We start from the raw sequence: 27,753 nt of genomic DNA, 5'->3' as shown, positions 1-27,753 counted from the left end.
CAGTGCGGCTCTTATTATTAATGTAGATGAAAATATAACTAATTCCTAGTTGTCAAATCTTATTAAGCCTGCTTTCCTTTGGAACAGTAACTCCTGTCATTCTTTCACAGTTTTGCGCCGGGTGTAATATTGATGATGCGTTCTTCCTTGTTCTTGCACCTGAGGAGGAGGAGGAGGATTGGGGGATATAGGTGTGTCAAGAACTTCCTTGCTGTCACCTATAGCTTCAACTGAGGAGGAACAAGTTGTAGGGCTATCTGTAGGTGGAGAAATTCCAATTCTTTTTTCTTGATCCTTCTCAAGCATTTTCAAATATACTAGAATTTGATAATATAATGGATTCTTATATTCTACAGCCTCATTAAGGTTATCATTTTTCTTTACAAGTTGGTCTAGATGAATGTACAGGTCTTCATATGTGTTCATTAAGCTGCCCTTTTTTAACTTTTTTATGATGGTCAGGTCTTGTTCTATGTTTGTAAATTTATGACCTGTGGCAGTCATGTGTGATCCCATTGCTGAGAATCTTCTATGTTTTTCAGCATTCACATGTTCCAAATATCTAACTTTAAAATTGCGGCCAGATTGTCCTATGTATGTGTTCTTACATTCAAAGCATGTGAGTTTATATATACCGGAATCAAAAAATTTATCTTTTTCCGAGAGATTTATTGTATCATGGTTGAAAATACTATGTTTCATGTTGTTATTGGTGGAAAATGCAATTTTGAAATTTTTTCTTTTAAATAAATTTGTTATTACATGAATGTTTGGATTATTATATGTGAACTTGATATATTTTTCAGTTTTACTAGGTTCGACTGCTAATTTAGATTGTTGCTTCTCCGAAAATTTATTAATTATTTTATCAATCATGTTATTGTTGAAACCATTCAAGAGGGCTTGTTGTCGGATAAACAACAGTTCTTTATTCCTTTCAGATTTGGATAAAGGAATACTAAACGCTCTGTTAATGTAACTATAATATGCTGATCTTTTCTGTGCCTCAGGGTGTAACGAGTTGTTCTTGATAGTGGTCAGTGTGAAAGTGGATTTTCTGTGTATTTTGAAAGAAAATCCTTTTTCTTCTCTTGTTGTGACTATGTCCAGAAAATTCAGTGATTTTTCAACTTCTTCTTCTAAAGTGAATTTTATATTGGAATCCAAATTATTCAATATATTTAAAACTTTATTGCTATCGGTGAGTCTGTTATCTATTATAGCGTAAACATCGTCCACATAACGTGTCCAAAAATCCAAACCCTCTATTTGATTAATAATTTTCGTGTGTTCCAAATAGTCTAAGTATATATTAGCCAATATTCCTGATGCTGGGGCTCCCATTGAAAGTCCTTTTTGTTGGTAAATTTTATTATTAAACGTAAAATAATTTTGATTTAACACGAATTTTAAAACATTAATAAAATCTTCAATTTCTGGTATGCTTACTAATTTGTTCTTCGTTAAATTCTTCTTAATGATTCTGATAGTGTCTTCTATTGGAATGTTTGTATACATGTTGGTTATGTCAAACGAACATGTCGTGTGAGATGATCCAAGTTTAAAATCTTTAACTAGATTGCAAAAATCCACTGAGTTTTGGATAGGTGTTTTACAATGAAATACGTATTTACTTGATAAGAAATTATGTATAAATCTAGAAGTTTTATAAATGGGGCTATTTTTGAAATTTATGATAGGTCTAATCGGTTCTCCCTGTTTATGTAATTTCGGTAGTGCTCTTGCAGTCGGGAGTCTAGGGTTCATATTTATTAATGTTTGCACATCATGTTCATTAAACAAGAAAGACGTGCTTTTTAATAGTTTTTTAAGATCCCTCTGAATACGTGATGTCGGGTCTTTATCAACTGTACTAAACGAATTGTTATTAAAAAATGTTTCTGTTTTTTCAATATAAACATTTCTATCTAGGGCTACAACTGTTCCTCCTTTATCTGCTTTTGTGATAATTAAGTTATTTAGTTTGATTTTTTGTTTCAAGTTATTAACCGCCTTGTTGGTGCCTCGAAGTGATTGTAAACCTTTTACTAAAATAGGAATTTTCTTCTTAGCTTCATACCTTAAGTCATTCTGTAAGTCTACAGGTAGATTCTGTATTGCTGTTTCAGTTTCAGCTAATGTGGTGATTAAATCATAACTTTTGTTTGAACTAGGCCAATTGAAATTAGGGCCTTGACTTAAAATAGAGGTTTCTTCTTCATTAAATTCTATCTCAGACAAGTTTTTAATTGGAGGTGGATAAACACTATCATCAAACGTAACATTAGGAACTAACCTTCTTTCTTCTCTATTAGATGCTAAATTTTTCAACTTAAATAATTTATTATCCAAAATTTCTTGTTTCATTTTAAGTGTGTTCTCCATTTTTTCATTGATATGTTTCTGGAAAGAATCCCATTCCAGAGGAAGCAAGTTCAGTGGTGCTGAGAGGTGCGCGAAGTACATTTTCTCATTAAGAAGTTTCTTTCTTTTATACATAAATTGAATTTCTCTTTTTAACCATATTTTATTGACCTGCATTTGAGTAAACTTATGATGATTAGAATAAATAGTTTTTCTTTGGGCACTTTTTAGAAAACTGGGAGTCAAATTATTTTTAAGGCATTCCTTCAAAAACACTATATCTTTTGTCACTTTAGCTATTTTCATCTTTAAGTTGAGGTAGGTGTTAGCTTCTTTGCTTGCCTGGTTGGCATTAGGATTACATAAAATCAGCTTCATGGTCCGTATCGCACTTCAATAGATTCACAATGAAGTATTTATTTATTTTCCACCTAGTCGATACAATGATTGCCTAAGGCAATTTTTATTGGTCAAAAGTGGTACATGTTTCGTATATTATCAACATCTTCAGCCACATAACACAGTTTAGATGAAAAATATAAAATTGACAAAGTAATGCTTTAGAGGAAGTGTCCTTGAAATTAACATAAGATTGACAAGATTAAAACAAACAAATAACTCAAGAGAAAATATATAAATTATTTCTACAATAGAAAGCAGTCGTCAAGGAAACACTTGTACAATATTCCATAGAGAAATTGTCCTAATAAATATTCTTTTCTTAATAATCCATGAAAAAAGATCAATTTATAAATTAAAAATTATACATTTTATAAGTAATTATCGAAATGAAGAAATCCTGATATCACAGTGCGGCTCTTATTATTAATGTAGATGAAAATATAACTAATTCCTAGTTGTCAAATCTTATTAAGCCTGCTTTCCTTTGGAACAGTAACTCCTGTCATTCTTTCACAGTTTTGCGCCGGGTGTAATATTGATGATGCGTTCTTCCTTGTTCTTGCACCTGAGGAGGAGGAGGAGGATTGGGGGATATAGGTGTGTCAAGAACTTCCTTGCTGTCACCTATAGCTTCAACTGAGGAGGAACAAGTTGTAGGGCTATCTGTAGGTGGAGAAATTCCAATTCTTTTTTCTTGATCCTTCTCAAGCATTTTCAAATATACTAGAATTTGATAATATAATGGATTCTTATATTCTACAGCCTCATTAAGGTTATCATTTTTCTTTACAAGTTGGTCTAGATGAATGTACAGGTCTTCATATGTGTTCATTAAGCTGCCCTTTTTTAACTTTTTTATGATGGTCAGGTCTTGTTCTATGTTTGTAAATTTATGACCTGTGGCAGTCATGTGTGATCCCATTGCTGAGAATCTTCTATGTTTTTCAGCATTCACATGTTCCAAATATCTAACTTTAAAATTGCGGCCAGATTGTCCTATGTATGTGTTCTTACATTCAAAGCATGTGAGTTTATATATACCGGAATCAAAAAATTTATCTTTTTCCGAGAGATTTATTGTATCATGGTTGAAAATACTATGTTTCATGTTGTTATTGGTGGAAAATGCAATTTTGAAATTTTTTCTTTTAAATAAATTTGTTATTACATGAATGTTTGGATTATTATATGTGAACTTGATATATTTTTCAGTTTTACTAGGTTCGACTGCTAATTTAGATTGTTGCTTCTCCGAAAATTTATTAATTATTTTATCAATCATGTTATTGTTGAAACCATTCAAGAGGGCTTGTTGTCGGATAAACAACAGTTCTTTATTCCTTTCAGATTTGGATAAAGGAATACTAAACGCTCTGTTAATGTAACTATAATATGCTGATCTTTTCTGTGCCTCAGGGTGTAACGAGTTGTTCTTGATAGTGGTCAGTGTGAAAGTGGATTTTCTGTGTATTTTGAAAGAAAATCCTTTTTCTTCTCTTGTTGTGACTATGTCCAGAAAATTCAGTGATTTTTCAACTTCTTCTTCTAAAGTGAATTTTATATTGGAATCCAAATTATTCAATATATTTAAAACTTTATTGCTATCGGTGAGTCTGTTATCTATTATAGCGTAAACATCGTCCACATAACGTGTCCAAAAATCCAAATGTTTATATTGAAAAAACAGAAACATTTTTTAATAACAATTCGTTTAGTACAGTTGATAAAGACCCGACATCACGTATTCAGAGGGATCTTAAAAAACTATTAAAAAGCACGTCTTTCTTGTTTAATGAACATGATGTGCAAACATTAATAAATATGAACCCTAGACTCCCGACTGCAAGAGCACTACCGAAATTACATAAACAGGGAGAACCGATTAGACCTATCATAAATTTCAAAAATAGCCCCATTTATAAAACTTCTAGATTTATACATAATTTCTTATCAAGTAAATACGTATTTCATTGTAAAACACCTATCCAAAACTCAGTGGATTTTTGCAATCTAGTTAAAGATTTTAAACTTGGATCATCTCACACGACATGTTCGTTTGACATAACCAACATGTATACAAACATTCCAATAGAAGACACTATCAGAATCATTAAGAAGAATTTAACGAAGAACAAATTAGTAAGCATACCAGAAATTGAAGATTTTATTAATGTTTTAAAATTCGTGTTAAATCAAAATTATTTTACGTTTAATAATAAAATTTACCAACAAAAAGGACTTTCAATGGGAGCCCCAGCATCAGGAATATTGGCTAATATATACTTAGACTATTTGGAACACACGAAAATTATTAATCAAATAGAGGGTTTGGATTTTTGGACACGTTATGTGGACGATGTTTACGCTATAATAGATAACAGACTCACCGATAGCAATAAAGTTTTAAATATATTGAATAATTTGGATTCCAATATAAAATTCACTTTAGAAGAAGAAGTTGAAAAATCACTGAATTTTCTGGACATAGTCACAACAAGAGAAGAAAAAGGATTTTCTTTCAAAATACACAGAAAATCCACTTTCACACTGACCACTATCAAGAACAACTCGTTACACCCTGAGGCACAGAAAAGATCAGCATATTATAGTTACATTAACAGAGCGTTTAGTATTCCTTTATCCAAATCTGAAAGGAATAAAGAACTGTTGTTTATCCGACAACAAGCCCTCTTGAATGGTTTCAACAATAACATGATTGATAAAATAATTAATAAATTTTCGGAGAAGCAACAATCTAAATTAGCAGTCGAACCTAGTAAAACTGAAAAATATATCAAGTTCACATATAATAATCCAAACATTCATGTAATAACAAATTTATTTAAAAGAAAAAATTTCAAAATTGCATTTTCCACCAATAACAACATGAAACATAGTATTTTCAACCATGATACAATAAATCTCTCGGAAAAAGATAAATTTTTTGATTCCGGTATATATAAACTCACATGCTTTGAATGTAAGAACACATACATAGGACAATCTGGCCGCAATTTTAAAGTTAGATATTTGGAACATGTGAATGCTGAAAAACATAGAAGATTCTCAGCAATGGGATCACACATGACTGCCACAGGTCATAAATTTACAAACATAGAACAAGACCTGACCATCATAAAAAAGTTAAAAAAGGGCAGCTTAATGAACACATATGAAGACCTGTACATTCATCTAGACCAACTTGTAAAGAAAAATGATAACCTTAATGAGGCTGTAGAATATAAGAATCCATTATATTATCAAATTCTAGTATATTTGAAAATGCTTGAGAAGGATCAAGAAAAAAGAATTGGAATTTCTCCACCTACAGATAGCCCTACAACTTGTTCCTCCTCAGTTGAAGCTATAGGTGACAGCAAGGAAGTTCTTGACACACCTATATCCCCCAATCCTCCTCCTCCTCCTCAGGTGCAAGAACAAGGAAGAACGCATCATCAATATTACACCCGGCGCAAAACTGTGAAAGAATGACAGGAGTTACTGTTCCAAAGGAAAGCAGGCTTAATAAGATTTGACAACTAGGAATTAGTTATATTTTCATCTACATTAATAATAAGAGCCGCACTGTGATATCAGGATTTCTTCATTTCGATAATTACTTATAAAATGTATAATTTTTAATTTATAAATTGATCTTTTTTCATGGATTATTAAGAAAAGAATATTTATTAGGACAATTTCTCTATGGAATATTGTACAAGTGTTTCCTTGACGACTGCTTTCTATTGTAGAAATAATTTATATATTTTCTCTTGAGTTATTTGTTTGTTTTAATCTTGTCAATCTTATGTTAATTTCAAGGACACTTCCTCTAAAGCATTACTTTGTCAATTTTATATTTTTCATCTAAACTGTGTTATGTGGCTGAAGATGTTGATAATATACGAAACATGTACCACTTTTGACCAATAAAAATTGCCTTAGGCAATCATTGTATCGACTAGGTGGAAAATAAATAAATACTTCATTGTGAATCTATTGAAGTGCGATACGGACCATGAAGCTGATTTTATGTAATCTCCTTCGAATGTCGACGAGAGAAATCGCTAGTGCACATAGCGAGGAAACGATGCCAAAGGTAATCGATCGAATGCAATATCATCACTGGGGTGCATAAATATCGGTAACGGAAAAAATCGCGCGCGCTCAATCGCTCGTAATAACGTGTGACTGCCCCTTTTTAGAGAACAATAATTGATCGAGAAATGCATCTATGCAAGCTAAGGGCGCCAATCTTTAAGTTGATGACTTAAAGACAAAAATTTATAATAAAGCTTGGACGGACTCTCATCACAGGGATGGGGTGATAGTGCACTAATCATTAAGCAGGAGAATTAGAAATCAAAAGTCTAATTAAGGCAGATTGATTAAAGTGAACTAGGAAAATACTATTTATTATATTGAATATAAATGACGACGGTTTAACGAGAACTGAATTTAAAATAGGAAATGAATTTAACAAAAAAATTGAATGACTCTACTTCGCGAAAACTTGCAATATTTTTAACTCGCTTGCTCACCATGTAGTCTTGTTCTGCTGGTCCTTGGAAAGCTTCCATCCTTGTAGCTGGAACATCACCGGTCGTCTTTGAGATATCTTCATCTGCAGCTAAGTACCATTCCTGCCTTGCAAATTGCATCAACCACTAATTGGATGATGGCTTTGAAACTATCACTCCCTGTTATGCTCTATCCCATATATTGGAGATGAGCCCTAAATCATAGTTAGAAAAACCTCCTTGGGTTATGTGGAGAGGATACTCAATTAACAATCCTTCCAACTTTACTGAAAATGTGCACTGAAGTTTCATTTCTATCTAGTTTAATGCTACCTATTATCTTAGACTGGTATAAACTGGTCTAATACAGAGCTGTTCGTACTTCCTGATGAGAGTGGCTATACACCCATCATTCAGAAATTCCTAAGTACCACGTCGTGGTAACGAAGTAATGAATGTAGAAGTGATAAACTATCACACTAGTCCACTATGGTACAACAACCATAAGACAAGTTATCAGACCTAAAGCGAAATACAAGATAGAAGAAGAATCAAGAAGAATGATGCCAAGAGCTCCAACACGCCCTTTTATAACCTTTTCTGGCTCTCATTACAGGTCGCTACACGTGGTCCAATCAGTTGACACGTCTCTCCCCACTCCAGATATTAAAGTTGATGGGTCCCAACCATGATATTAACTGTTCTTCTATTAGCCCTTTCACTCAGTATCCATGGCAACATGACGCTCCTTTGAAAATATAGGCGGTGATCAGTTTGAATTATTCTGGTCGAAATACAGTAGCTGTCGTTACAACGCTTGAACACGTACTCGCTTTTCCCAGAATTTGATGTCTAAATTTGTCCTTCCTTCTTCCTCAGTGATGTGGCAAGATAGAGGAAAATTTTCTGCTGCAAGTTAAATTTAAACGAATGTCGCAAGAATCTAAGTTAATATTAGGATATTCAGCCCTCGTTTACAAGTCGTAGTTACAAAGTAATGAAATGATAGTGAGCAAATGATCAAACATGAATTATAATAAAATTACATACCAAGATAAATATCATGACGTTAAATTCCTGAATTAATTACACATAATAAAATTAACATAATTACACTGTGACGTCTGGAACGTTACAAACGGATACATCATTGATAGGGTTCTCGCTGTAACCGAAGGACGATACATAGTTTAATGTAGGAATTTTGAAGCGACATAAAAATTAGTCGCTATAAAATGTATGCAGTACTCGCTATAGCAGACTTCTACTGTATTTACATTTTGGTGCAGTGCACACTCTGCCAAACCTGTACATATACCGTGATTGGTTACTTAAATAAATGTACAAAATTTTGAATTGGTAAAAATTTCGAGTTGGCGGGAAGAGATAGAAGTGTATATAACTTTTGAACACCAAAAATGAACTATAAACAATTCAGTTCGGGAAACCTTGACATATTTTCGTGGAAATGTTCAAAGAGGTTTGGTTTTGCGGTTATAACACTCCATTTTGCATGTTTTGGAAGGGATCTGATGTTATTTCACCTTCACTGGAGTTGTAATATCTTTCCCGCTATCATGGCATCTCAAAGTATGCACTCATCGCTTATTGATGAAGAAATAGAATATTTCCTCATAAATAGTGATTTCGAAGAGGAAGATAGAGAACATGTGTTGGGTGATGCTGAACCGCAAATAGCGTCAGACAAAATAGTAGTATAGCATATTGAAAGAGGAAGTGAGTGCTCTCTCGTAGTTAATAGGTGGTGGCAGCAGACTGAGCTAGTGTAGCTATGGGTGAAGAGCGCTGCTCGCATTGATACAATAAGCAGACATTAGACAAAACGTACACAAAATATATTCTGTAAGACTTCCAGTTGCCAGAATGACCTTTGAATTATTCCCTTTCATGTGCATGTGTGTACAGCCCAGGAATATTTGAATAGAGGAATCTGGTAAACACACTATTTCAGTGTCTTAATGTTAATGTGCGTCCACACTTGCGAGCATCTTGCAAGCCGAGCGGCTCATGAACCGCTCATGGAAAACAAATATCTGAGCGGCTTTCGAGCACTGCTTGAGCCATTTGCGAGCAGGATCAGTCTGTGAATTCCATGCAAAGATGTCTTCTGAGCATGAAACTCTGCTTTCTGTGATGGTAGCAAATGGTGCAGCTATGATTATAGCCTATTTAAATAAACAAAAGAAACCTCGTCGGTATTAGCGCACTGAGCTGAACAAAAAGCGGAGTGGGTCCAAATTAATGTTGGACATGAAGTTTCAGAGTGTTAGTGATCAATATAAAAAATTTACCAGGATGTCACCTACTGATTTTGATAATTTACTGAAGAGAATAGATCACAAAATTTCAAGACAGGAAACTTGCCTTCGCTCCCCAATTTCTGCTCAAGACAGGTTCGTACTTATTTTCCTTGAATATATTTTTGAAACGTTCACTTTTTTGTAATAGTACCCATTTATAGTTACCTTTTTTCACTTCCATTAAGGGATTTGGTCAATTCCTGACTTACATGTGTACTTAACATTTCAGGTTAGCAGTAACTTTAAGCTTCCTTGCCACAGGAGATTTGTACAGTAAACTGTATAAAATGTTAACCGAAAACATGTTGGGACAGCCATTACCAGAAGAACTTCCGGGTCATCAAATGAAGTTGCCGTACTTTTTCGTAGGAGATAGTACATTTGCACTTAGTGAAAATGTTATGAAACCATACCCGGAAGATCATGGCTCTGGAACTTACAAGAAAATCTTCAACTATCGATTGAGCAGAACTCGATGAATAGTGAGAAATGCCTTTGGTATATCAAGTTCAGTATTTCGAGTTTTAAGAAAACCAATGCTTTTGGAGCCCCCCAAAGCCGAAATCATTGTTATGTCTGTAGTAGTTTTGCATAATTACCTGAGGATTCATTCCCCTAACTTATACACACCACCCGGTTCACTAGACCATGAAGCAAACGGAGAGATTATTGAAGGAACATGGAGACACAATGAAGAGATGACTTCCATGAGACAGCTACGGAATGTTCCTAGGAGATCTTCTGCTTACGTATGCAAAATTAGAGATGAAATAGCTGACTGTTGCACAAAGGAAGGAGCTCTGCCATGGCAAAATATGTATGCTTGAAAAAGATAAAGAAAAGTATTCACTGTGTTTAGCGTCTGTCTTGGTTTATATCTTTTATTGAGGAACCCCAAAGGTTCATACGCAAACCATCGGCTTTTGTAAATTTCCGCAACTCCTTTAAAAGAAAAAGTAATTGTACAAAATATATATGATTGAATACGGTATTGTATAGGTACTACCTATTGAATTGCAACCTGTGTTCACTTTTGATATTTATTGGTTATTATATCATTACTTGTTTACTACAATTGTTACTTTAAAAGGATAATAATAAATGAACACGTCAAGCACAAAAGGGAAGTTCAAGCTTCATTTTATTTAAACACGAGAACTTACCTTTTCCAGTAGTGTGACTGTTTTTCTCTTTGCTCCTTTCCCTCCAGTGTGATCCCAACAAAGAAAATAATTTTTATCTTACATTCATCCGCGGGTCGTCCCTGTACCAATATCCCGTCATGCATCCTCTTTCACATTCTTTTTCAAGTGATCGCCTTTTTTCGGGTCCCATAAAACAGAATGTGTTCGATGAGTGTCTATTAGCGTAAGCACATCTTCATCCGACCAGGCTGCCATGCTCGCGGGATGCTCACTTTAGCCATACACACTTGCAAGCACGTTCCTTGGCCGTCCACACTGAGCGCGAGCATCCCTTTGTGTTCGCGTAGAAAACAGACTCCAGTACTCCAGTCGGCTCGCAGTGAGCGGCTCACAACGTGCTCGCTTTACGCTCAGTACCCCGTACACACTTGCGAGCATGGTAGTGTGAGTGGCCGCTTGGCTCGCAAGATGCTCGCAAATGTGTACGCACCTTTATCATCTGAAAAGATTTGAACATCTGTAATTCTGAAATGACTTACAAAGTATTCAGATATAGTTGAAACTATTATGCATTTCACATTATCTAAGACAAGTTTTAACTCTCCCTTGAAAGCGTTAGCTGTCCGAAACCTTGGAGAACAGTTTATTTTGACTTTCAAGCGCAACTTTCTACTTCATTTTTTTAAGGACATTAAACTAGAAGCTCTTTGGACATCAATGTACTATGTTTCTACATTGTTCACTGCATGTGCATAAGTTGTTTTCTAAATGCCACTGCTACAATATGATGACTTACGGCTGTCAGAACTTTGTATCAAAGGATACACAAATTTTCAAGAATCTTTGGCATCCAGTTTGATCAAATTGAATCATCCTTCAGCGGCAGCTAAGTGCCTTACTTTAATGCAATTTATGCATAATTTAAAACTTTTTATCTCCATTGTGACTGTTTCATCTTCAACTTTATAACGTCAAACCACAATGTTTCTGCGATATATGTACATTGTTTATGGACTATTCAATATGTTGTGCAATTCATGTTGTTGGCTGATGATGACCTTGACCTTAGGTCAAAACTACGAGGATTGGGGCAAAAGTCATGGCAACTATTTTTTTTTCTTGTAGATATGTGAACGGATCACAAACATATATGTGCCGTGTGGAAGTTCTGCAGGCATAGTGTGTATGCAGAACAACAGATGGCTCTGCGATAGCTGGTAGTAGCGCAGCGAGGGCTGTGAAATCAGTCAGTTGATGACTCGTGCGAGATGGAAGTAACCCATGTTGAGCAGCACGCTTACATCAAAATAGCCGTTCTCCGAGGGAGAAATGCAATGGAATGTCACAGTGAATTAGTGGAAGCCCTTGAGAATAATGCCCTACCATACTGTACAGTAGCACGGTTGGTAGAAAAGTTTCAGCAAGGCCGTGTGTCAACCAGTGTTGAGCAACGTTTGAGACGACCTGTCAGTGTGCGGACCGACGCGGCACGTACCGTCATCGAGCAGCTCCTGGATGAAGACAGACGATGGACGCTATTGGAGTTAGAGAGGGCAAGTGGCATCGAGAAACGCACCGTCCACAGGATATTGCGCAATGAGCTCCAACTGAGCAAAATCGCATCGCGGTGGGTACCGTATGCACTGACGGAAGTTCAAAGGTGGGTGCGCTATGCAATATGCTCAGACCACCTACACGCTGGCAACAGGACGGCGATCAATTCTTGTCACGAATAATTGCCATCGATGAATTTTGGGCCAGGGCATACGAACCAGAACTGAAACGTCACTCCACGGAGTGGTGACATGCTGGATCACCAAGGAGGCAGAAGGTCCGTCAGAATCCTTCCCCAGTTATATTGATGGTGATCGTCGTGTATGACGTCAGGGGTGTCATTGTTTGCCACTTTGTTCCACATGGCAGAACAGTGACCGCCCAGTACTGCAGGGACTTCCTGGTGCGACGGGTACGATGTGGCGTTTGGGAGAAACGTCTGTATCTTGTGGAGAGTGCAATAATCCTGCACGACAATGCAAAACCACATAAAGCAGAGTATGTAGGGCAGCTACTGCGATGTTGGGGATGGGAAGAAATGGAGCACCCACCGTACTCTCCCAACATTTCGCCCTGTGACTTTGATGTCATTCAAAAGATTTAGGAACCACTACATTGTAGGCGGTTTGCAACACGAGAGGACATTGCTAATGCTGTGCGCCAACAGGTGACCCGATTCACACATGGTGCGGCAAATGCTGGGGCAGATAGTATTCATCGCCTCCCACATCGTTGGCAGCGTGTGGTGTCAGTAGCAAGGGACTACTTTGAGGGTCTTTAGGCTCAGGTATGTCATGTCAACTTTATGTGTACTGTGTTGTCATTCTTTTGCACTGGGAAGGCCATTTTGCCCTGTATACTACCATAATAAATTAGCGTGTTACGATATTTCAGTGCTATTCATTGTCCACACATGTAGTTAACACCTTGTCCTGTCGTCTGTATATGTCACATTTTCCAACCGGACTGGTATCTTCAAGAAAAAAAATAGTTGCCATGATTTTTGCCCCAACCCTTGTAGTTGCAAATAAATGTTTCATGTGTAATGTAACCTGCATTACAAAATTTCATATTGAAAAGGTGGAACTAAACTTTTAATTTTATATGTAGAGAAACCAGTTCCGAACGAATTGAGACACTCGCTTGAGCAGTCTAGAACAGGGCATAGGGATTTAATACTAAATAGTATATCAGCATTCCATTATGACCATGCTGTCGACTGTTCTCATCAGAGTACTGAGCAAGTTGACCACACAGCTTGGGCCACACTTGGGAGATGGTGGGTTCGAACCACACTGCCTCACTTTTACACTGAACAAATCCTGGAGGAATTATGGCCATGGTTGCTTCCTTCCCACCCCTAATCCTTCCCTTTGTTTTCATAGGACCTACCTGTGTCTGTGCGACGTAAAACCATTTTTTTTTAAACTTCATTGTAACCAGTGAATGTTTCTGCATGGTCCAGCATTTCTGAAAAATTACTGAACACTTTTTGATATAATTTTCAGTGTTCATGAATTCTGTGAATGGGCACCACAACAAATTCCTCATGCGCAAAGCTGTGGTTGAAAGCTGGTAATAAGATAATGAGTTCGCAGATGTCTCGCTTACCACCATTTATACTCTTCACTCTTAAGGCGATACTCCTGGGATAGATATTTTTACCTAATGCATGGATTTTCATGAAACTTTGGGGGAATGTCACCTATATAAAAGTAGAGATATCACCAACAATTCTTTCATATACAATTCATAGTTTTTCAAAATAATTTTTTTGGGGGGGGAATTTTTAATTCCACTTTTTTCATGAAATTTAATTAACATTTTAATGAAAACTTGTAATTAGGTAGATAATACTTTTTTTTAAAGCACTATATGTCGTTTTTTATGTACATAATTTATATAAGGAGGTATATTGTACTAAAATTTGTGTAATTTTTATGTTCTAAAATTCTGCAATCAAAAATTCCGTATGCAGGTTTCCTAATATAGCTGTGATACATATACCATACATATTTTGTTACATTTGGCAGAATATTATGGGAGAGAAATGGGATTTAAATGTAAAATTACAAATGACAGGAAAATTAAAGCAAAGTTCAAGTGACGTTTTCTTTCTGATTCATTACCTAAAGTCACCAGAGCAGTATGTTTTTCCTTCCTTTTCTTTCTTAGCTTCAGTACGAATACTGGTAACTGTGGAAGCTTGTCTCTTCTTCCCTTTCCCCAAAGAGCAGAAAATGATTCACCTGCATTTTGTTTTTCACAATGCAACTTTTCCCGAATTGAAATTATGGGGATTGTAGTTTCTGTCATATCATGATTTTTGGCTATAGCTGTAGGACTTACATGGCTTGAAGTTGATGCGACACTTTCCTGATGAGAACAATCTGATTTCATGACCTTTTGTCCCTGGTTTCTTCAATGGAGACTCCTGTTCGGTAATAGCTGATACCCATCTCTTTCCTGTCAAAGGTTCAGCAATTCATCGCTTAGCTAAGGCAGATTTATGGTTACGCATATTGTTTATTCCCTTGGATACAAGCTATCAATTATTACAGCACACTATCTTTCAGTAATAATAGTATCTTAATACGCAACTGCAAGAGGTTACTTGCGCACATACTTCACAAAAGTCAACAGACTGGCTACCATCACAGAACTCACAAAAAAAAGATTAAACATACAAGAATAACAAAACTAACAGTTGTCGGCACTATTGTAGTACCATCAGGAATACCAATACAAGCATACAATGTTGCTCTATGACAGCCGAGTACTGAAATATTAGTCCATAATAGGCTTTATAAATTCATTCAGAAATATTGTAGATCTTACAGCTGGATATTCTGCATAAATATATCAGGATTGGGGTGGGAGGGGGGCTGTTGGCCCATCCCATGGATGCGTAATTGCAAAGAACAGGCATATTTGATTGAATGGAAACGTGATAATGACATCATTACCTAACAAAGCAGTTCAGCAGATGGTACACCAATTTCTGTCGTGTGCAGACTGGCATACAAAGCATTATTAAAGTGATAAATTGTTTAAATTCAATGGAATAACTTTGTGACAAGAAAATGCGGTCATTAAAAAAAATTTCGCTAAAATGACCAAAATATCAATTTTTACCTCTGGAGTGTCGCCTTAAAATCATTGGTTTTAATGCAGTCTCTTGTCATCCTTTTCATCATAGAACATGTAGCTCTCCATCTGTGTCTACTAATGCACTTACATTCATCTGTCATGATTAGTATACGACAGAGTTCCTCAATATGAAATACTATCGAGTGAGTTGACTGTAGAGTTCAGGCCATGTAGCCTTTAGCATGCATTCAGGAGATGGTGTATTTTAACTCCACTGTCAGCAGTCCTGAAAATAGTTTTCCCTGGTTTCCCATTTTCACATCAGTCAGATGTTGGAGCTCTACCTTAATTAAGGCCATGGTTGCTCCCTCTCCAATCCTAGCATAAAACATGTTGGTGCGATGTAAAACCAGTGAGGGGAGAAAAGTTATTTGGCAGTTTTCTAACTATTAACTTACGCCATTAAACTATCAAAGTAACCACTTTTACATTGCTGATTCACTGTTTATTTAAGCTGCTCTTAAAACCAATGGTAATGTTTGGAGTTATAATTCCATCTAAAATGTGTTATTTTAATAAATTTTTATCAATTACATGATGTTTAATGTATGTCTTATATTGTTTCTAGACGGAAGAAAGTCGAGACGTGAGCCATTACCAATTCACGTCGTGGCCTGACTATGGTGTTCCTCATAGCGCAATGGCGATGCTGGATTTCTTAGATCGTGTAAGGCAACAGCAGAGCAAGATGGTGGCCAAACTAGGAGACACATGGGCTGGACATCCTCGGGGGCCGCCCATCATTGTTCACTGTAGTGCTGGAATAGGACGTACAGGTCAGTCAAATCTACTGACATCAATATTTTCAGTGTACTGCATTCTTTATCCTTGAGTGGTCAGAGCCATCCTCTTTCTTTCTGTTCCTGAGGAGAATGGGATAGGGAATAAATTCCTTTCATTAAAACATCGTTTAGTCAAAGTATATTTGCTTTTTGCCTTATATGGAATTTAAAACATCTCTCTCAGTATCCTGTTGTTGCTGTTGTTAGAGATGACTAAAGGGAGACAGTGTTCCTGTAATCTTTCTCTACTCGGTATACTGATTCCCCCCCCCCTACTTTCACATCGAAGGTTGAAGACATTTCTTGCAGATCTTGCATTTTACCCTGAGTATCAATTTTCGTTTACGAGCACTTCTGTGTACTATTCCCCTTTTAGGACTGTATCCCTCTATCCCTCCTAGATGTCACATCTCTCACTTAATCCAGACATCATTTTGTAGGTATTCCGACAGGTCACTTTCCGGTAACCTCATTGTGCAGCAATTGTTTCAGAGCTCTTCCTCCAGGTTCAGCTAGATGCCCCGTGGTTGCCATCCCATGCTCTCAAATGAAAGTCTTTGGGGTACCCCTTTCAGTAACCTCTTAAGACAGGTGTATTCTGCCGTCCACACCCACAGAGGGTGAAACAGATTTTTTCACTATAGGTCATCTGTTTGTTCCAGAGAGAGTTCCCATGGATATCGTGTGTGGTTTTTTCCTTTTCTTTTACATGGACTATATGGAGACCTGCAGGGAAACTCCTCTCTCATAAAGATAAAGATGTCTGTTATTCTTCAAGTTATTTGCTGATTTGCTCCATTTGTTTAAAGGTTGGGCCGATGACCTTCGATGTTAGGCCCCTTTAAACAACAAGCATCATCGTTTCAACGTTTTATGAGAATCATCATCCGTCTGAGAGTAGAGTTCCCCTGGCTTCGGGAGGCTTAAAGTGACACAGTGCTAACATCTAAAAAGGAGCATTTTACTATAGTAATACTGTATCTTAACCAGATTTCACTTGTACTTTTATGGTTTTCGGAAATACCAAGGTGCCAGTATTTTGTCCTGCACGAGTTTTTCTATGTTCCAGTAAATCTACCTACATGAGGCTGATGTATTTGTGCCCCTTCAAATACCCGGACTGAGTCTGGATCGAACCTGTCAAACTGGGCTCGGAAGGCCAGTGCTCTGCCGTTCGAGTTACTCAGTCTGGCTAATAAATGTGTAATTCTGTTCTGTTTATACATATTGAACAGTATTGAAAAGGTCGACTCCCACTCTGTTTCACTGAACATTTACGCTCCTGTTCGTTAAAGCCCGCGTCTTGATTAGAGAGAGAAGAAAGCTACTTGGGAGAAGTATGCGTCTTCCATGACAGAATATGCTTCGTCATCACAAGTGTGAACATAACTCCGCCGTATCTTCAGAGTATATAACTCACCAATATTAACCAGAATCTCCATTTATAATAACGATTCCTTCAATCACAGCAGACCACAATGCATCACATTTCGCAGATAGTCATGAAGGGGAGGCTCACCACCTTTCTCCTTTGCCTCTACTACTTCATCCCCCTGTGGATGGGGGCGGTAGAGTAACACCCACCGTATCCTCTGCTTGTCATAAGAGGCGACTAAAAGGGGCCCAGGGGCTCTGAACTTTGGAGCTTGGGTTGGCGACACGGGGCCCTTAGCTGAGTCCTGGCATTGCTTCCACTTACTTGTGCCAGGTTCCTCACTTTCATCTATCCTATCTGAACTCTCTTGGTCAACTCTTGTTCTTTTCTGACCCCGACGGTATTACGTATGGAGGCCTAGGGAGTCTCATTTTCACGTCCTTCATGGTCCTTGTCTTCCTTTGGCTGAAACCTTAATTTTTCAAAGTGTCGGACCCCTTCCATTTTTTCTCTCTGATTAGTGTTATATAGAGGATGGTTGCCCAGTTGTACTTCCCCTTAAAACAATAATCACCACCACCACCACTCTACTACTTCATATTTCTATAAGGTTCCTTTAACAGAATTTTGGAGTGCACTCGCACTGTGCAGGGACACTGCTCCTGGGCTGGACAGAATCCACATTCAGATGATTGAACATTTGAGTGACCGATATCTCAGCGATATCCTCACCCTATTCAAGAGAATATGGAATGAGGGAGAGTTTCCATCTCAGTGGCATGAGGGAATTGTAATACCATTTCCATAGCCAGGAATAGATCCAAATATTCTGGATAGGGATAGCTGTCGGCCAGTATATCTAACAAATGGACTCTGTAAGCTATTTGAAAGGATGATAAACAGATAACTTGTGTGGGCTTTCGAAGAGAGAGGTCTCCTTAGTAACTACCAGTGTGTTTTTTGCTCCCATCATCTGGATAGACTGGAGAGTGCCATTCAGAAGGCCTTTTTTTGGAAGGAGCACGTAGTTGCCATGATTTTTGACCTGGAAAAGGCTTAATGACACTACTGGCAGTATGGGATTATCTCCACCGTACCCTAATGGGTATTTTGGGCTAATCTACCAGTATTTATTGAGAACTTCATGTCCCTCCTGTTCTTTCAGAGTCCTAGTAGGGAATGCTTGTTCTTAATATTACATTCAAGAAAAAGGAGAACCACATGAATCTATACAGAGTGTTAACGCTGTTCGCAACTGCCATCAACAGCATACTTACCATTGCTGGGCCCGCATTTGTTCCATCCCTGTATGTAGACTACTGTTTAGCTCTACATTTCAGCTCCGAAAGGATGGCATTTGCTGACAGATGGCTACAGCAAGCTATTAACAGATAATCAACAGATGGGCCTTGCATCATGGTTTTCGATTTTCAGCGGCGAAAACTTCAGTTGTACACTTCTGTCAATGTCGGCATGTGCACCCTAAACCAGAGCTGTTCTTGCAAGACAGTTTCCTTCCAGTGGTAGACACGTGCAGGCTTCTGGTTCTTCATTTGAAGAGACTAACGTGGCAGCCCCACTTTCGTCAGTTGAAAGTAGCCTGCATGAAGAGACTTAACATGCTTTTCTCAGCAGCACACCTTGCATTGTAGCTATGTTTTTACACGGCTGCGGTTCTTTGCTGGGTGGAGTATAATAGTACGGCTTATGGTTCAGCATCAAGATCTACACTGAACCTTTTAGCCAGTATGCACCGTAGTGGAGATCAGTGGCAACCGGACATTTCTGTATTAGCCTGATTTCCAGCCTATTCGCTGAATCAGGAGTTGCATCTTTGAGAAGAAGGCGAAAACATATACTCCTCATGTACACTGCCAAAATTTGTGAAATAGATCAACATCCAAGCTATCAGTGCTTCTTAATGCCCCGTATCAACAGAGGTATGAAAACCGTTGAATGCCACATTTGAATAATAGTATCAGTAAAACTTCATCTGTAAAAGTGCTTCTTCCTTTTAAAAAAAATAGCCCACGTGGTTCACCTGGCCATCAAAACTCAGCAGTGAAAATGTTAAAATGGTGTGAGCTCTTTCCACAGTTACGTCCAACATTTTTGCATGTTCTCTAATGGTCACACGAGTGTCCTCAGTCATGACTGTCACAGTGTTGATGGTGATCACAGTAAGGACGGTGGTGGGGCCCCTGCTCTTGTAGCAGCTTGCAACTCTCTCTTCCATCCTTAAAAGCTTTATGTCAATGGCAATATACAGCACAAGACATTGTAGACTCTCCATAAGCTCTATGAAGATCTTCATGTGTTCAACAGAAAGAAAAATTGATTGCATAACATTGCTCTCAATTCCTGCCATTGTGAACTTAGAAGAGGGTCAAGCTACAACCGTATTCAAGACGCTAGTGATGGAAAGCATTTGAATTCTGATAGGTGTAGCGCGCGATGATAGTTGAGGGTGCTTAGTAGTTTACGAATCAGCTGCTAGAGGACAGTGCAGTCGCCTGTTAGAGACTTTTGAACATTAATCTCAGACTTTATTCAACACCCTTTGTAGATAGACTCTCCTCCTCAAACTGGGGAGCGAAATTCAGCATGTCGGGGCCTCAGAAGAAGAAATGGGTGTAGAAAAATTAGAATTCATGAGGAGAGAGCCCGAGAGCCCATCTATTTAAAGATGACACTGTACGAAGATGTAGAGGTTGTTCTTGTCCCTTTGTGTTTTCATGTATGTCTTTGTCTACTTTTCTGTTGCTCCTTCCTATGCTGACCTCTCATTGTGTCTATCCTGTTATATGTTCCTATTCTTTTCTTCTCTTTCTACGTATTACTTGACGGAGATAATTATGTGCTGATAGCAGTTACGGAAATGTAATCTAGCTACTAAACCTCATGGTTTGGGTTTCGGCATTGACGTGTTTTTGTATGTTTTTTGGCTTCAGTAATTTTATGATGATTCAAACAGTATCGGAGTTGCTCCAGTCTGTTAAGCCATAAACTGGGAGATTCTGTGGTGAATATTTCTAAGTTTGCTCAGGTTTCATCCATTAAGCTGAACTCCAACCTACAAAACTATCCCACTTTTTCCATTTTGCCCTCTACTTGCCTGTTCAGTGTACTGTGTTTCTGTTTAGAACTTAACGCCCCCAGGAATTTATCCACACTTATATTTGTTTCATCCATCCAGCATTTTTTGTTTACTTAGCAATCAAGCTTGTAAATATTCTGCTCTTCAACAAACCTTGCATGCTTCATTGATGTTACAGAAAAATCACAATAGTGTACTCATTGCTAGATATAACTAGTAATAACATCAATATCAAATATGGCACAGCTACTTCTAATGGCTTTTGATTCACAACTAAACAAAAACAGTATATTCCCAAATACCACCCACCACCGAATAAAACCTGCACACCTGAATTTCTAACAACAAAATTTGGAAAAAAAGAAATTGCATGTTTACTTACCAATTTTTTAAATTTCTATAAATGGGAACTCAGTCACGATTCAGTGTTGTCAGAACTACCACCATTGGAACTTTGATCACTTTCACCTTCCCATACAAAGTTGTCCTCACTACCATCCATAGAATTTCGTTATCACCTGTCCTGATAGTAATGTTTTTAGGACCCTTAAGGTGGACTGTATTGTCTAGTGGCATTTCGAAGTAAAGGGGAGTCTGATCAGCATTCCCAATTTGAGAAGGCAAATAGAATTTTGCTTTCACAAACTAATAACTTGGCGATGAAAGGCAGTCAATTTTTCTTCGTAGGCAACCGGGAGACGACTTGAAATAGATATTATTTGTCTTCATATACACAATCCCTTTCTTCAATAAAAGTATCTTATCCACCCATGGCTTGCAGTAAAACCCTCCAATTTTTAGTTCCTTTGTGATCTCTAATGATTTTAGTTGATACATTTCAGTTGATACACCATAACCTAGTTCACGTCTTTCAGTCGTGTATTTATAAAGCCTTTCTTCAATTTCAGGAAACTGTGCACTGCCCTTGGAAAGCACTATGATCACCATTAATTTTTTAAGAACATTTCCTTCTTCTTCCTCCAATCGTAAATACATGATTCATCAATATATTTTCTGCTGGCGACATGATTTCAGATAGTTTCAAGTTCCGTTACAACCTTAAGTTTCTCACTCACTGTAAATGACCACAAATGCTTTTTAGAATTTTTCACTTGTTACCACTGCTTCTTCTTCATTCAGAACACGAAGTATTAATCAACTGCCACACCATGTGGTTCCGGTAACATGGAAGTGAGCGACGGAGCAAGATTTCAACCGTTGTCAAGTCACGTTACATGAAACCACTGTTGACGCGTCTTTGGAACAATGTATTATGAGACCGTTATACGAAAGGCTTACTGTAAATGTGACCCGGCTCCGAATTTAAGAAGCAATATTTCTGTAAAAGAAAAGTGTGGGTGGTATTCGGGAATATACGATATAGCAGCAAGGAAAGAAGCTTGAAGTATCGGTGGTGTGTGTTACATTTTTTTGTCACACTGTGCGCTTTACAGCCTGGCGAACTCTCCTGCTCTTGGCATGCCTGTCAACATTACTACTACTACTACTACTACTACTACTACTACTACTACTACTACTGTTCAAAAGTGTGTTTAAAACACTGTTGTCTACTTCAGTTAAATAAATGCCACTTGACTTTTAGGTTGCATAGTTGCAGGTTTGCATTCAGAAGATAGTGGGTTTGAATCTCACCATTGGCAGCTTGAGGATAGTTTTCTGAAATTCCCTGTTTTCACACCAGGCAAATGCTGGGGCTGTACCTTAATTAAAGCCATGGCCACTACTTTCGTAATCCTAGCCCATTCCCATCGGAAATATTCAATGTTTTAGTGCGATATTAAGTCACCCATAAAAATCAAAAAGCAAATTTTAATATTTATCTGCAGAATCAAGGATCTTGTTTAACCTTGAACTTACTATATTTACTTACTATATACTTGTTACAGAATCTTGTCATTTTATCATTTGCTTATGAGTTGAATATTAAATTGAAACTTCTTTTTTTTTCCAGGTACCTTCTGCACCTTAGACATCTGTATCAGTCGTTTAGAAGACGTTGGCACAGTCGACGTGCGCGGAACTGTCGAGCGAATTCGTTCACAACGTGCTTATTCTATTCAAATGCCCGACCAGTATGTGTTCTGCCATCTTGCACTTATAGAGTATGCTTTGGCCAAAGGACTTATTCCTCAAGTTGACCTCACTGGTTTTGATAACACAGTTGATGATGAATCTGACTAGAATTATTTCTTCTTTTGTAAATTTTGGACTAAAATGTTGCTATACTATTTACAAATTATGTGGTCAACTACTGCTGTGTTGTGGATTAGATTCTTAATCCTGGCATGAAGGACCATTGCCAATACAGTGATTGGCTTGAATGAAGAAAATCGACACAGCATCTGTCACAGAAGTCATGTATGATACTTCTACATTGAATGTATTCAAGGTGTGATAAGTTATCTTGTATATCGAGGTGAAAATGTTACATGAAATGTTATTTAAAGAAGCTTTTCCTTTGCAAGAAGTAAAAGCTCAATTTTGGCTGGACAGTGTTCAAACTCAGTGTATGAGTGTACGAGTGGATGGTGCTGGTTCGCAAGTTAAATAAACCTTGAGTGAATCTGTGTGTTAAACCATTGTTGTGGAAGTTGGAAGTGGAAACAAAAATTTTTAAATGAACTGTTGTAATTCAATGTTTTTAACTATCAACTCTATCTATTGTACATTATTTCTGTATATAATAACAAATATATAATATATAATCGATCAGTTACATATGTGATATGAGTAAAACAAGCTATGTATTGTGAATTTATTTACTTTTCTTCACCTTGATATAATACTTCCAAAAGAAAGCATACTTTCTTAAGACTAAAAGAAAACCATATCATAAGTGTTACTCACATGTGAACACTCTTACTTTTGATTTCCTTTCTTTTTTTTCCCCCTCCTATATGAATTAGAAGTAAGATTGAGCCCCAACTGTTAAATGTGATAGTGAACCAGCATATTTATATATCTAGAACTTTTTGGCCTGCTGGATCTTAATTCCATGTTTGTCTAATTCTGTGATGCTTCAGTTGACTTCTTGTTCACTTCCAGCCTAGAAATTTGCTGCATTGCATTCATTATTGCTGTTTTCTTTCAGTGTAAAATACTCACATTTTCATATGGTCTTCACAGTGATTCTGGCAGAACTGTGTACTAAAATTAATTGAATCATAATTGTCTATTTATTTATTTTTAGATACATCTTCATTTAAATGTGATTAAATATATACATACACACAGATTCTAAGTTATAATATGAAAACAGCTTAGAACTACAATTGAACTCTCTGTAATAAAAGTTCCTTCAAAGTAAGATTCTTGTGGTTAAATTTGTCACAAAATTTGTATTCACATATTAAAAACTTGACTCTTTATGATGCATGTTATTTGTTGTTGATGAAGTTACTAATTACTTGAGTTTTTAAGACGATTTATGATACATTTTCATGAAGAATTTTGATAAAGACTTTTGTGTAAGGATGTGTATTTCATTTATATTTGAAATAAGTTATATGTCAGTTTTAGTAACTATACGATGCATCATGCCACACATTTGGTATTGAAGTCATGTTTTTAATTTAATGGCATTGTATTTTGAAACAGAAGTGACAATAATGCAGAAATGATTTTGAGAATTAAGTTTCAAAACTAAGAGAAAAGGGAAGTTGATATTGTACAATGTAATATCATGTACAAACTTAACGTGTATTAGAACTGAATGTGTAATGTTTTCATATGTGCAACATTTTGAAAGGAAAATTATGACCCTGTGCTGTCCCTTAATTTTCTATTGCTGTTACTGTTGCAAGGATATTAAATATTCATCTTCAAATATCTTGTGTTTGTATCTCATCACTGCAATTATGTTCCCTGCTGTTTTTCTTGTTACTATTCTTCTGAAAATTAATTGTGATATCATGAGCAGAAAGGTTGTTGACGAGTGTGTTAAGGCTGTTGAAATAAAACATGGACTGGTGTTTGGAAATAAACACTATATTTCTTCGACAGCATACACTGTACCACAAGGGCAGCATACTAATGACAGTTCAAGAGAGTCTACAGATTAAATAACCTTGACCGCTCAGACATCCATCCCAATGTTGACAAAATTTCTCTGTACCATGTGCAAAGAAGGATGCTAGCTGCTGGCGGAACCTTTCTTCAAGGCAACAAAGGCGTTATAGTTGCAATAGGGCTGTAAGGTGGGCGATCCATAAGACTCCAGTGAAAACAATGTAGTGTTTCCAGTGTTGTGTTGACAGCATCTGGATGTGTATTTCATGAAGCTAAGCATACCTCACGACAGTTTTCCCGGCCGGCTATTTTTGATGGTCCTTCGGATTTTCCGTAAGATGTTGCAGTTAACGTTGAGTGTTGATTGGGGTCCCTTAACATCTAAGAATGCTAACAATGACTTTGCCTTCTTTGGCCTTGATGACCAAGGTTATCTCCATACCTGACTTGCCCTCTTCATTGCGGGCTTGAAATGGTTGCACCAAGTTTTGTCACCCATCACAATTTGGCATTGGTTGAGAGTTGCCTAGATACCCATTTGGAACACACTCTCTATGGGATGAAAAGTCAGGATGTGATTTTTACCAAGAGGGAAAGTCCTCTCAGTTTTAATTACTATGTTGATGGGGTGATAGTACCTAATGGGGATCACTGTAATTAATGTTATTTGTTTTACGTCTCACTAATTAAATTGTTATGGTTTTTGGAGATCCGAGGTGCCGGAACTTTTTCCCTTAGGAGGTCTTTTATGTGTCCGTAAATGTATTGCCATGAGGCTGACTTATTTGAGAACCTTCAAGTACCACCAGATTAAGCCAGTATCAAACCTCCGAAGTTGGACTCAGAAGGCCAGCGCTCTTATCGTTTGAGATACCCAACTTGGCTAGGGGATCGCTGAAGTACTTGGGTGTTAAGATAAGGATTGATCTTCATTGGGGTAATGGTATGAATAAGTTTGTAAAGAAATTATACAGATATTTTTGCATGATTATGAGGGTATTTAAAGGGTTTTAGTAAGGATGTAAAGGAGAGGGCATACAAGTCTCTGGTAAGAAGGCAATTAGAGTGTGGTTCCAGTGTATGGGACCCACACCAGGATTACTTGATACATAACTGGAAAATATTACTTGACGCTCAAAACTGGAAAAGATCCAAAGGAAAGCAGCACAATTTGTTCTGGGTGATTTCCAACACGAGTGGTGCTATGAAAATTTTGCAGACATTGGGCTGGGAAGACTTGGAAGTAAGAAGACAAGCTGCTCGACTTACGCAGTATGTTCTAAGCTGTCAGTGGAGAGATGCGTGGAATGACATTAGTAGACGAATAAGCTTGAGTGGAGCCTTTAAAAGTAGGAAAAAATATGAAGATAATAAGGGGCTGAAATAATTTATCTCGGGAAATGGTTGATAAATTTTCAAGTCTTTGAAAATATTTAAGAAAGAGCTAGGTAAGCAATTGACAGAAAATGTGTGCACAAAGCTGTGTGTGGATCCGCTGCTGAGGTTGACAGCCATTGACAGGTAGCATACGATGATATGACTGTCCTTCACCATCATGTCCATTGCGGCAATATTTTCCTGCATTAGTGCAAGTACCTTTCCAGGATTGGGAGGTCAGCCAGGCATTGCGACTAGTCTCAAAACTCGCACAGAACTTGAACACAGTGCTTCATTAGAACCGTGTGCCCCAAACACAACTTGTGTTTGACAAAGATTTCCCTTGCTGAAATACCATCTCTCCACGAGAATTGAATTGCACCTCGTTGTACTCGGCTGGACATATCCATCACACATTACTAGTGATGTGCAACGCTCTCACTCGAGACTCTCAAGACTGACATCATAGATCTCAGGACCAATTCTCCTGTGCTGTGATCTGTGTAACGTCCCAGTAACTATGAGTGTAAGCTTGATAGTGCATGATCAGCAGTTATTGTGTGAAATAATGTCCTCATATGGAAATGTGTATGCTGACAAATTTTGTCAAAAGCCTGGAAAAGTACTGCATGTTCATCTATGAACCCCTTAACAGAATATCCGTATCTTAAATGGTTCACGAGGTTTTTGAGGTGGATATCTGAGCTAAATAACCCTGTATAATTTGTGAATAGCTGTAGATAGGATGTACACCTACCTGGATACATATTGTTGTCCACAGGGTAGCTTCTTATGATGCAGACCGGTCCGGAGGTGTTCTCTGTGACGATTCGCCTTCAATGATATGTGTTTTAAAGTGCCAGATCATCCCAAAAGTACTTCTGCTGACGTATTTTTGCAAACAAGACAGTGGGCTGTATTATGTGGCATCTCTTCAAAATAAGCCCACAACCACGGCACGTTGAATTTCGGACATCGTCTTGCAGTTGTCACGTAGAATTGGAAACAATTACACATTGCACCATCATATACTGAAGTACCTAATTATGATGCAAATACTCTATAATTATTTCCTTCATTGCCATAATGTCTGCAAACACAAGAACTGGTCAAGTGGATATTGAATGTGGGGTCTGACAAATTATGAGTAATAATGATGTACACCTATAGTAGCCATCAGTTTCTGTACTTAGCCTATTCATCAGTTTACTTACCGCTACATACAATGCCAGAATGTGTGTCCTTTATAGTTACGTTATACTGCGTCAAAATAGAACTCAATAGAAATGAACGGCCTAGTCTCTTGACACGTATTTACGGAATGGAGATGGCCCGTGGTTGGCTATTCACATATTCAGTACAAACAACATTCAGCTCCGTCTATCTGTAGGCGTACAACGCGCTTCTCACCACACGATACAGGAACAACATTCTCGAGATCTCTCTAAATTTCTTTAATAGAAACAGATGCTTGCGCTAGTCTCGAGAAATATTGAGACCCTGTTTTGGACTGCCCATCACTACACATTACTGTTGCTTCAACCATCTCATCATCTTCGTCCATGCGAGTCAGACAGACCACATTCTCTGCTGTTCCAATAAGTGCCAAACCATGCAGTGCTGTACCCTCTTGGCTG

General features: G+C 37.4%; 1 protein-coding gene across 1 annotated transcript in view; it reads left to right on the top strand.

Moving 5' to 3' along the window:
* Positions 1-24,559, top strand: part of LOC136858665 (tyrosine-protein phosphatase non-receptor type 9) — a 524,482-nt gene extending 499,923 nt beyond the window's left edge. Inside the window, exons 8-9 of the mRNA XM_067138380.2 lie at positions 16,025-16,232; positions 22,683-24,559. Coding sequence (XP_066994481.1) covers positions 16,025-16,232; positions 22,683-22,912 — 438 coding nt within the window. The 3' untranslated portion in view covers positions 22,913-24,559. The remainder of the gene's footprint in view (positions 1-16,024; positions 16,233-22,682) is intronic.
* The last annotated feature ends 3,194 nt before the right edge of the window (positions 24,560-27,753 follow it).

This window comes from Anabrus simplex, chromosome 1, assembly GCF_040414725.1.
Source record: "Anabrus simplex isolate iqAnaSimp1 chromosome 1, ASM4041472v1, whole genome shotgun sequence".
Classification (NCBI taxonomy): Eukaryota; Metazoa; Arthropoda; class Insecta; order Orthoptera; family Tettigoniidae; genus Anabrus; species Anabrus simplex.
The sequence above is the reverse complement of the archived record's forward strand: the minus strand, read 5'-3'. Positions and strand labels throughout refer to the sequence as shown.